The 12,945-nt window shown below is 36.3% G+C and overlaps 1 protein-coding gene across 1 annotated transcript in view; it reads left to right on the forward strand.

Moving 5' to 3' along the window:
* EFCAB5 (EF-hand calcium binding domain 5) overlaps nucleotides 1-12,945 on the forward strand; it is a 114,698-nt gene that overhangs the window by 54,906 nt on the left and 46,847 nt on the right. Inside the window, exons 6-10 of the mRNA XM_006891079.1 lie at nucleotides 864-963; nucleotides 2,394-3,293; nucleotides 5,461-5,535; nucleotides 5,621-5,713; nucleotides 11,916-12,127. Coding sequence (XP_006891141.1) covers nucleotides 864-963; nucleotides 2,394-3,293; nucleotides 5,461-5,535; nucleotides 5,621-5,713; nucleotides 11,916-12,127 — 1,380 coding nt within the window. The remainder of the gene's footprint in view (nucleotides 1-863; nucleotides 964-2,393; nucleotides 3,294-5,460; nucleotides 5,536-5,620; nucleotides 5,714-11,915; nucleotides 12,128-12,945) is intronic.

Raw genomic sequence — 12,945 nt, forward strand, 5'->3', positions numbered from 1 at the left:
TTTGGAAGACATTATGCTGAGTGAAATAGCTCAGTCACAAAAGGGCAAATACTTTATAAGACCAATGTTGTAAAATAGGATTGACGTGTGTGGGTGAAGTGAGTAGGCTTGAATATCTACTTAGTGGATAATGAATAGATGAAGGAAAGGGCTATCTAAAATTAATGTATATGTAGAACAATTCATAATCTGGAACAAAAAGTACATTACAAAGTGAGTTGGCGGAGGGAGGAAGATGTACATCAGTGAATGAATGCAATGAGTGAAAACCCAACCTTTCTGTAAACTTCCATTAAAATCACAATAAAAAGTCTTAAAAATCATGCTGTTTTTATATTGAGGCTACTATACAGCTCTTAAAAGGAAAAGGAAAACATTTATTTACTACATGAGTTAGATTTCAGTGTTGGGTAAATTAAAAAACTATTTCAATACATGTATTATAATCTCCATTATATATTTTTAAATTACATACAAAAATTAGCAATTGTAATTTCTGGGCTTGGGACTCACAAAAGTGTTAATTTTATAACTTTTCTATTTTTCTGAGATGAAATTTTTTCTTAAAACAAAAAGAATAAGTGAAGAGCAGTTAATAGTTTTAAGTAGCTATGTCAGGATACAGAAGAACTGGATATTATATTATGGACTCTTCAATAAATAAGTTAGTAACAAAAAGTATGTATGTTAGCACTGACTAAGTGCAAACCATTTTGTCATGTCACAGATGGGCGGGTACAACATAAATATATTCTGGCTCTGTAGATTCTATTTAAATAATGGTAGTGATGATATGATAAACCATATTTCATTACATAAAAATTCTAAACCTTCTAGCAATTCATTACAAGCTTTCTACTTAGGTAGGATTTTTGGATCGACAAAGGACATTGACTTTGCTGGAAATATTCTATGACCAAAGTCCAAAAATGCTTAGAACATTGCTCCGAAATCCAAGACAATGTAAGTGCCACTCAAGAGGGACCTTGCTAAATCTGAGATGCTGCATTATGTTGATGTGATAAAGTAAGCATTAATGATAACATACAGAATTCCTTTACCATAATATCTCCCTTGAATCAGGATAGTTATCTGTAGTTGTTAATTTCTTACAAAGTTTAATTTTAATCCCAACCTGTTTTTCACAACACTGTAGGTTGTAATGTGAGAGCACAGCTAGAATTCTATTTTAAATTCAATCAAATGATGAAGTACTTTAGCTTTAGCATGAATATTTTGGAAATTAACTTTGTAATGACAATTGCCGTTTCAATGCTCAACTTTTAATTCTGACATTTCTAAGACAAATACTTCCTTCTCCCAAGAATTTTTTATTTGTATATATTTATCGACTTGTATAGTAGAACATTCTTTTTATATTATTATTGAATGAGATACCATTATTGGTTTTTTAAAAAGCCATTAATAGCTTTTTGGTTTTCTTTTTATTCTTGTTGTGTACCTTTAAGTCAGGAGGCTCCAGCAGAGTATCTGGTGGATTCAAACCATATGCCTTTGGGATTATAGCACAACTTCTTGCCACTAGGCCACCAGAACTCCCTCATTATTGGTTTTTTTAATGGCTGTGTATTCAAAAGAATGGCAAGACTTAAGTTTTGTGGGAGACTGTATTGATCAGTTATTTAAGAATAGATGAGTGATAAATACGTAATTTTCTTGAAAATTGTAGGAGTCACAAGTACTACTTGTGACTCAAGTAATTACTTGTGACACAAGTATTACCACTAAACATTTGGAGAAGAAAAAGGTAAGCTTATAAGTTCGACCAGGTTTATTCCTTTAGTGATGTAATTATAGTGAGTGCTATTCAGTCTTTCCCTAGAATTCAGATGATCACGTAATGGTGAAGGAAAAATATTGAGGAATTAATTAGAAAGGAAAGCGAGAGGGGGAAGAAATGACTACTGGAAAAATACAGCCTTCTGAAAGACAATCAGGAACAAACTCTTGATTTTATTTTTATATTGCCATCGTTGAAAAGATTCAAGATGAAAGATTTATGGCTTATTTCTGATCCTAACTTATGCTTGTAAGGTAAGATCAGAAGATGAAAGGCAGAAATTCTGTTTGCCTCGGCAGTCTAAGCAACTCTCCAAGTAGCAAAAGTTTCTATAGCTATACTTTTTAGAAGGTGATTATTTCTACTTTATAGTAGTGAACACTTTTATTTTTATGTTCCTTTAGGTATTTGGGGGTTTGTTCGTTTTTTTAATTTTTTCATTGTTGCAGAACAGACAATACTTATTTAAGACAACAGGCTTGTGTTATACTCTGTCCAGGGCTCCTTTTTTTTGCATAATATTTTATTCGATTGCTTTCATTTGACATTGGAAGACCAATTGTTTAGGTAAATGTTTTGTTTTCTGCATTAGGGCCACTAATTGAATTTGAAGAGATGGATTTACCTGAGTTCTGGGGAGACATGGATAAGCAGAAACACATTTATGAAGACTTTGATGATGCAGTCTCACAGATGAATGCATTAATTTCAGGGGAGAAAGATGGCAAAATGCAAAATGAGTTACTAGAAGATGAACAAAAACCGAGGAAAAGGGCAATTCCAGAAATAAAGCTGCAAAGAATGTCAAAAGAAGAACAATACCAAGATAAAGAGACAAATATAGAACGGCAACTGACTAGACTCTTACAACTAAGTCAAAGACTTTATAGAGAGTCAAATGGAGAAGGATCAAGTTTTGAGTCAATAAAGGGATGGCAACAGAAAGAGCCAATAGCAGAACAAGAGCCAGATAGAGTGTCACCTTCAGAACATAGAATTCCCACAGGATCAAATTCAGAAGAGGAAACTCTCAAAGAGTCAATTGAAGAACAAGAAACCCACCCAGGATTAACTACAGAACAAGGGCTTCGCACAGAATCAACAGCACAAGTGCAGCTCAAAGAAAGATCATCCCAAGGATCAACTGTAGACCAAGAGTCACCTGGTGGATCGGTGGTAGAACAAAGGTCAAGTAAAGAGTCAACCAAAGACCAAGAACAACATAAAGAATCAATGCTAGAAAAAGGGTCACATAAGGAGTCAGATGAAGAACAAGAATCACATGGAGAGTTAATGATAGAAGAACGTGATAGAGAGGTCCTTCCAGAAAATCAGAACATGCACTCAACTTCAGAATCAACTGTAAAATATGGGGAGGATGTGGAGGTCTCTCCACAGGAAGAAGGGCTTCAGGAGCAAATGCATGAAGGAGAATTGGCTGAACATTCAGAGCTGCAAGACGTTCTAACGTCAAGTGGAAAAGATCTTTCAGGTAGGAATGCACTTCTCTGACCCTGTCAGCTCCCTGTTTTGTGGGGTGATATGGAAAATGTTTTCAGAATGTGCCCACTGAAAGAGAGTCTTTTCTGATATATTAGGGCATGCAAACATTAGACATGAGTTGCTACTCAGTATGAATCTATAACTTTAACAATCAAAAGCAAAGTAGAATATCTCCATTGCCAATTTGCCAAGACTCTCTTTTTTTCACCACAAATTTATCTGTGAAGAAGAAATGCACTCTTTTTAGTCATAGAAATGTTTTGATTTGTTCTCTGAAAAAGGCAACCAAAGCTAATTCCCTAAATGTAAAGTCTAATGATAGAAATAACTTTTAAAATGTCTTATGTTTCAACTGTCATATGAGTACTACTATTTTTTATTCAGCTATGTGAAACCACCAACAACCTACTGCCATCAAGTTGGTTTTCAACCCCAACTCATAGTGAATCTCTATCTGATTTTTTTTTTAGGTAAATATTTCTTAAATTATATTCTTGAGTTTGCAGTAATTCAAAGATGACAAAAGCCCACTATAAATGGGTATACCACAGATATTATATGGCAAAGAAACCCAATTATTCAAAGATTAAAAACCAAATATACTCCATTTGGTATTCACTGATATTCTTTCTCTGTGATTTCTAAGCTTATAAATCTTTGTGGGAGAAGATTGTGAATTCAAACTGCCAACCTTTCAGTTCGCACCCTGATACAATACTTGCTAAGTCATAAGGACATTTTTTCTTTCCGTTATCTATGTATCACATACATGTTATGTTGTATCAGAGCTTCTAGAAATCTTTAAGCTTGTGTCAGTTAGGTTTAATTATTTTAAAGTTATAAATCTAAAGAAGCCCTGGTGGCACAGTGGTTAAGTGCTTAGCTACTAACAAAAAGGTCAACAATTTGAATTAATCAGAGAAATCTGTGAGAGAAAGATAGTAGTCTGCTTTGGTAAAAATGTTAAACCTTGACCCTATGAGGCAATTCTACTCTATCCTATATGCTTACAATGAGGTATTGATTCATGGAAATCAGTTTGTTTTGCGGGGATTTATGTGTGTGGTTTAAGTAATTCTAAAGACTCAGATTTCAAAGAAAGTTCTTATTTAAAACCCCTAGGTAATGAGTAACCTTTGTTCTAGATTCTCTCATTGGCTAATTTGAAATCTTTGGGCTTTTGAAAATTTATATGTGTTTCTCTACAAAAAAAGGTACTAATTTCTGACTTTTCTTACATAGTAGGAGTGTAGATTTTTTTTTTTTAAATCTCTCCAATTAAAGGTTAGTAATTTGAATTACCATTATGAAAACATCTAATTGAGGCATTAATTCAATTAAATGCTTTTTAGTGATGGTTCAAATTACCATTGTCTGAACAAGATAGAGGTTTCTTTCTTTCTTATATAAAACTCAAAACTTTTATAGAAGCTTAATCTCAAGCTCCTTCTGTCTTATGGGACCTTCAGCCACCTGGTCTAAGTTGGTTCACCATCAAGTCTACATTTAAGCTGGTAGGTAAGGAAAAAGAAGAAGAGGCAAGCACCAGATCACTCCTTCTCCTATTTCATTGGTCAGAATTTAAGCATATAATGAATGACATCTAGCTGAGAGGGGCACTGGAAAAAGTAGCCTTCATTTTGGGTGGTCAAATTGGGAGACAACACACAGATTTTGCTACAGAGCAGGTCTCCTTAAAGTCAAAGATGGTGAAACTTTGTTTCAAATATTTTGGACATGTTGTTAGGAGGGCCTAGTCTTTGGAGAAAGACCTAATACTGAGAAAGAGAGGAAGACACTCTGAGATGGATTGACACAGTTACTGCAACGATGAACTTGAGCCTGGTGGAGATTGTGAGGATGGCACAAGATAGTGCAAGGTTTTGATCAGTTGTTCACAGAATTGTAGTTCATTTGACAGCACCTAACAACAACAACAGCTACTAGCATTTAAAATTGGGCTTTTTGCTATGGTTTGGTATTTCATAGCATATTTGGGAAAATACTGAAAATGAAGTTAGTCAAGATTTTTGTGGGTTTTTATTTTTAAAAGTTCTGTGTGTAAGACATTTCTTTCATTCATTAACCTTACACTGTATAATAGAATTTTAGTTCTAATATACCCAACTGACAGCATCTTCTTTTATACCTTCTAGGAAGTGCAAAAAAGGGCCCAAAATCAAAGTCCTGTGAACCCAAGTCCTCTAAAATAGAAGGAAAGTCATGGTCAGGTAACTACTCATTTAATCCTATCTAGAACAAAAGTTGAAGTGAAGTTAAATTGACTATGCTATTAGAGTGTATTTTTTTAAATAGGTGAATTTTTGACTTGGAACTGGAAAACAAAATATGCCAAATTTGAAGATGAAGAACAGGCAAACATAATTTATAGTAACTCCAGATTCACAGGTATGTGTCTAAATGAAACTAGGAAGCATCGATGGCATTCCAATTGATGGATTAAATTTGCTGTAGTTTCCCCTCATAAAGATAGGCTTAGCTAAGATATGATGGGAATCTGAACTCTGTCCCATCCTGTGCCATTCTCACAATCTCTGACACTCTCAAGCCTATTGCTACAATCACCGTGTCAATCCACCTGGTTGAGAGTCTTCCTCACCTTTGCCATCCTTCCCCCTCTCCAAGCATAACGTCCCTTTCCATGAAATAACCTCTCCTAGCAACACGCCTAAAGTATGCAACTTGAAGCTTTATTGTCATTGCCTCCATGAAACACTCTGGCTGCACCCTCTCTAAGACATGATCTGTTTGTTCTTTTAGCAGTTGATGGGATATTCAGTAATCTTCTCCAACCACAGTGCAAAGGCATCAATTCTTCCTCTGTCATCCTTAGTCATTGTCCTGCTCTCAGATGCATTTCAAGTGACTAAAGACAGTGGCCTGATTCAGATGCACCTTAATCCTCAAACTGACATTACTTCTCAATAATTTGGAGAGGTCCCTGACTGCAGAATTCCCAGTGCAATGTATTTCTTGATCTCCTGACTACTAGTACCAAGTATTGATTGTGGATTCAAGTAAGATGAAGTTGTTGCTAGTTTCAGTCTTTTCCCCATCTATCATGTTGCCTATTGGTCCAGGGCAAGAATTTGTTTTCTTGACATTGAGATACAATTCATATTGAAGTCTTTAGTCTTTGATCTTCTGCAGAAAGTGCTTCAAGTTCTCTTCACTTTCAGTGAGCAAGGTTGTGTCCTTTGTATAACAAACGTTATTAATAAGTCTTCTTTCAATCCTAATGCCACTTTCTTCTCCATAGAGTTCAGCTTCTCAAATAATTTGTTCAGCCTACAGATTAAATAGATATGGAGAAAGGATACCACCCTGAGGCACACTTTTTCTCATTTTAAACCATATAGTGTTCCTTGGCTCTGTTCACACAATAGCCTCTTGATCGAGGTCTAGGTTTTACACAAGCACAAGTAAGTGTTATGGGATTCCCATTCTTCTCAATGTTAGCCATAATTTGTTATGATCCAGATAGTCAAATGCCTTTGCGTAGTCAAGAAAACTCAAATAGACATGTAGAATCCATCTGACATCAGCAATGCTATCCCTGGTGCAATGACCTCTTGAATTTCTTCCTTCATCACCTTTGGCTCTTGGTCATTTGGTGGTGTTGGTGGTGGTGTTAGGTGCCATCAAGTCGAGTGAGACTCATAGCGACCCTGTGAACAAAAGATCTGAACCTAGTCCTGTCCTGTGCCATCCTCAGACTTCCTGACATACAATAGCAGTCACCTTGCTAATCCATCTGGTTGAGGGTCTTCCTCTCCTTCGCCGACCCTCCATCCTTCCCAACATCATGTCCTTCTCCAAGAAATAGCACCTCCCAGCACTATATCCAAAGTATGGGAGGTGAAGCCTCATCATTCTTGCCTCCAAAGAGCACTCCAGCTGCACCCTCTCTAAGACATAGCTATTCATTTTCTTGGCCGTCCATGGGATGTTCAGTGATCTTCTCCAACACCACAGCTCAAAGGCATCAATTCTCTTTCTGTCATCCTTATTCATTGTCCAGGTATCAGATGCATAGCTAGTGATCAGAAAGACCATGGCCTGAATCAGCAGATGTACCTTAGTCCTCAAACTGACATCACTACTCCTCAATAATTTGGAAAGGTCCCTAACTGCACATTTTCCCAGTGTAATGCATCTCCGTATTTCCTGACTGCTCATACCAAAGGTGTTAATTGTGGATTCAAGCAAGATGAAGCTGTTGACAGTTTCAAACTCTTCTCCATCCATCATGACACTGCCTATTGGTCCAGTGGTAAAAATCTTTGTTTTCTTGATCTTGAGACACAATCCATACTTAAGGCTAAATTCCTTGATCTTCTGCAGCAAGTGCTTCTAATCCTCCTCACTTTCAGCAAGTAAAATTGTGTCATCTGCATAACGCAGATTATTGATGAGTCTCCCTCCAATCCAGATGCCACTTTCCTCTTCATCGCGTTCACCTTCTCAGATAATTTGCTCAGCATATAGATTGAATAGGTATGGATCCCTGACACACTCCTTTTCCAATTCCAAACCATGCAGTGTTCCCCTGCTCCATTCACACAACAGCTTCCTGGTCCAGGAAGCATAATCAAGTGCTCTAGGATTCCCATTCTCCTCAGTGTCAGCCACAACTTGTTATGATCCACATAGTCAAACGCCTTTGCATAGTCAATAAAGAACAGATAGATATTCTTCTGGTTTTCTGTACTTTTAGCCAGGATCCATCTGACATCAACAATGATATCCCTGGTGCTACAACCTCTTCTAAATCTCACTTGAACTTCTGACAATTCCCAATTCCAGTTGTTTTTAAATGATTTTCAGCAGTATTTTGCTTTCATGTGATATCAATGATATTGTTCGATAATTTCCACATTCTGTTGGATCACTCTTCTTGGAATAGGAACAAATATGGATCTCTTCCAATCTGTTGGCCAGACAGCCATCCTCCGTATTTCCTGGCATAGACTGGTGAGTGCATCCACGGCTGCATCTGTTAATTGAAACAAGTCAATTGGTATCCCATCGATTCCTGGGGCCTTATATTTTGCCCATGTTTTCAATGTAGCTTCCACTTCCTCTTTCATTACCATTGGATCCTGTTCATATGGTACTTCTGGAAATTTTTCAGTGTCAATCAGTTCTCTCTGGTACAGTGATTCTGTGTATTCCCTCCATCTTTTTTTGATGCTTTCTGGGTCATTCAATATATTGCTCATAGCATCTTTCAACATTGTTACACAGGGCTTACATTTTTCAGTTTTTTTCAGCTTGAAAAATGAAGAGTGCATTCTTTCCTTTTTATTCTCCAATCCCAGCTCTCTGCACATTCCATTATAATACTTTGCTTTGTCCTTCTAAGCTGCACTTTAACACTGTCTGTTCTCTCACTTCAACACATTTTCCTTTAGATTTGACTTCTCGACATTCCAGGACAATCTTTAGTTTCTTCTGACATCCATTTCAGGGTTTTCTTTCTCCTCTGTTTTTGTAATGACCGTTTGCTTTCTTCATGGATGATATCCTTGATATCATCCCACAATTCATCTGATCTTCTATCATTGATGTTCAGTGCCTCAAACCTATTCTTTAGATGATCATGAAATTCTGATGGAATTGACTCAAGATCATATCTTCATTCCTGTGGACTTATTTTCATTTTCAACAGTCTCAGTTTAAACTTACTTATGAGTAATTGATGATCTGACCCACAGTCTGCCCCAACCTAGTTTTGACTGCTGATATTGAGCTTCTCCAGTGATTTCTTCTACAAATATAGTAAATCTGATTCCAATGCAGCCCATTGGGTGAAATCCATGTGTAAAGTCATCTTTTCTGTCTTTTATAAAAAGTATTTACAATTAATAAATCATTGTAAATAAAAAATTCAATCATTCTATTTCCAGCCTTATTTCTATCACCAAGCCCGTATTTTCCCACTACTGTTCAGTCTTCATTGTTTCCTATTGTTGCATTCCAGTCACCAATTATCATTAACACATCCTGATTGCATGTTCAATCAATTTCAGAGTGCAAAATTTGGCACTAGATGTAGGAGCATATACTTGAATAATAGTTTTATTAATGGGTCTTCAAGTATATGCTCCTACAAGGATCATATGGTACTTCCCGAAATATTTCAGTGTCAGCCAATTCTTTTTGGTACAATGATTCTTGATGTTAGACATGATTGTTTGGATATTAATGCTTGATTTGTTGTTAATATATGACAGCCAATTCTTTTTGGTACAATGATTCTTGATGTTAGACATGATTGTTTGGATATTAATGCTTGATTTGTTGTTAATATGTGAATTGCCTTTAATGCCTTACCTTAGGATTAATTTTATGTGAAGTTATAAATAGATTCAGACATCATGGCCCCAATAAAGTGTGTAACTTGCAATTACCATGTACCTTGCTGGTACTCTCTGTATCATAATCCTGTGCTATACCCTAATGGATTCAAGCCACCTGCCTTTAGGTTTGCAGTACAGCTCTCTACTACTAGACCACCAGAGCTACCTTATGATATCAGGTATACATTTTATCTTTGCCTATTCTCAAATAAGATCCACTGGTGTTGAGTTGATTTCAACTCACAGTGGCCCTAAAGGACAGAACAGAACTACCGCTGGTGCAGACTGCCACATCTTTCTCCTAGAAGAGCCTCGCAAGATAGAATTGCCAGTTTTCAGTTGGCAGTTGAGTTCTCAACCACAGCCTACAAAGGTTCTTCTATTTTTTTTTACCGTTATATGGCTCTGAAACTACTTTGAAGCTATGAACATGCATACAAAGGGAATCATATTTTAGATATTAAAACTCAATCAAAATTATTAGCACTATTACTATCTCCAATACGTCCGCATCCAAAGATATAAAATACGTGAAAATCTGTCTTGTTTTTGAAGCCTTCCAAAGAAAGTCTCCTCAATAGAACAAAGATTGAGTTTTAGTTTCCAGATAAATGATGTATTTAACAACTACTGTTCTAACAAGTATTCATTGTTCAGAATACTTTGTTATTATTTTAAGTTTTATATAAACAAGTAAATCCACTGCCATGGTGTTGATTCTGACTCACAGAGACCCTGAACTGCATTGCTGAGGCTGCACCTCTTTATGAAAGGAGCCTGCCCATCTTTCTTTCTTGTTGTTTTGTGCCATTGAGTTGGAAGCGATCCATAGCTGATGCTCCAGTGGATTTTTAGAAGCAGTAAAATTGCATGGGAAGAGATTGCCCATTCTTCTCCCATGAAGCAGCTGGTGGATTCCAACCTCCTCCCTTTGGCATTGCAGCACAGCTTCTTACCACTAGGCCACCAGAGTGCCATCATTCTCCTTGAGAGTCTGATGAATTCAAACCACAGACTATTTGGTTAGTAGTCGGATTCATTATGCAGATCTACTTTCTCCATACCTATTCAATTTGTATAACTTGAGAAGCTGAACTATATGAAGAAGAGTGTGGCACTAGGATTTGAAGAAGAATCAACAATCTACATTATACAGATGACACCCCTTCACTTGCTGAAGGTGCAGATGACTTGAATTGAATTGCTTGGTACAGAAGATCAAAGACTACAACCTTTACTATGGATCCCATCTCAACATCAAAAAAACAAAAGTCCTCACCACGGGTCAATAGGCAACATCATGATAGATCTTGAGTAAGATTGGAGTTGTCAACAATTTCATCATACTTTGATTTACAGTCAACACCCTTGGTACCAACAGTTATGAAATTAAAAGACAAATTGTACTGGGAAAATATGCTCTCTAGAATCTCTCCAGAGGATTAAAGAGCAATGATGTCAGTTTAAAATGTGCCTTATTCAAGTTAGGGTCTTCTGAACTACTTCCTTTGCTTTTGAAAGTTGGACAGTGACTAAGGATGATAGAGGAATCATTGATGCCTTTGAATTGTGTTAGAGACGAGTACTGAGAATCCTATGGATTGCCATTGCCAAGAGATTATAACATTCTGTCTTGGAGAAAGGATGTCTTCGAGGCAAGGATGATGAAACTTCATCTCATATCTTGAGTATGTTGTTAGGAGGGGCCAATGTCATTCTTGAAAAGGTAAAGAGTCTGCAAAAGAGAGGAAGACTCTCAACAAGATGGATTGACATGATGACTATAAATGTGCTCAAGTGTATCAGAGAGAGTGAGGATAACACAGGATAGGGCAGGGTTCAGATCTGAATTGCAATCCACTCCATAGCACATACAAACAACACCAACACCTCATGAAAGAGAGCTCTGCTGGCCTACCTTCTAGGGAGTTGCACTGCTAACTCAAAGGCCATGCCTCTTTGGTGGTTTATGTTCACTATGGGCTCCTTGGGATAAAGATAGGCAGTCACCCATATGATTTACAGCCTCAGAAACCCAATGGAAGACCAGCTCAGAGTTCATTCTGACTCAGTGGTAATGAGAGAGAAAGGAAAAGAACCTCATGAAAGGAACATGGATGTCCAATAAGGAAGAATAGCAGATGCCCATTACAATAGATATTTACATATATTCTTTCTAAGCTTTGAAAGGATTTTTGACTACATGCTGTGTGTTTGATACTTGACAGAACTACACTCAATTATTAGAGATATTCAGTCTCGGAAAGAAAAAGGCAGGACTGCATTCAATGGAGTTTCCCTCAATTTGCTACAGTTTGTACAACTGCTGGACACATTTGTTGGTGAAGACATCTCCATGAGTGATAGTGAGGCTCTTATCTCCTTTTTTAAGAACTATTATGTTGAAACAAAAGAAGAGAAAATTAATGCCTTAAAACAGGTGGGTATTATTATTAAGTAATGAAAGAACTTGGTTTGTATTATAAAAAAATCTCTCAACTTCACTTGACCCCCCACTCTGGCTCTTTTAAAAATGTCACAGCCAAATTTAGCACTTTAATTCAACAAGCATGACTATTGGGCATTTTATTTTATTTTATTTTATTGCCAAATGCTCTGAGATCACTTTACAGTTAATTATTCCCCTAATAATAACTTGATTACTCCTTACAGGAAATGGACTTTGTTTTTTCTTCCCCTATTGTTTTAGGAACAGATTCTGAAGAGTGGATATGTATATATGCAAGAATATATGTATGTTGCCTATCTGCTTTATGAGTACATTTGCTAATGAACATATCCAGGAGTATAATTATGACTTGAGCATATATTGTTACTCATGTGCACTCCTCTGGCTGGCATATTTAAAGTAGATATTTCTTTTTTTTTTTTTTTTTTTAAAGTAGATATTTCTTAAGAATGCATTACTTACTTGAGAGATAGACAAATGCACATAAATTAACTGGAAAAAAGTTTATAGACTTGTGTATTCATCAAGCATTGTTATTCAATAATTTCACTAACCATATGATTGTTCTCAACCTAATGCCAAAGTTTATAACTTGTTTGCATCGTATTAAAACTCCTTCTATTTAATCCAATGGAATGTATTAACTTTATTTTTACACTAAATCTATATAAATATCATTCAACTTTTACCTAATTGACAGAATTAACCTAGTAAGAAACAAGAAATGTAAATGAAATCAATGTCAGATAAATTCACTGTTAAATACACATTATATATATACATACATA

Source organism: Elephantulus edwardii, unplaced genomic scaffold (genome assembly GCF_000299155.1).
Source record: "Elephantulus edwardii isolate Elephantulus edwardi_28Jun2011 unplaced genomic scaffold, EleEdw1.0 scaffold00094, whole genome shotgun sequence".
Classification (NCBI taxonomy): Eukaryota; Metazoa; Chordata; class Mammalia; order Macroscelidea; family Macroscelididae; genus Elephantulus; species Elephantulus edwardii.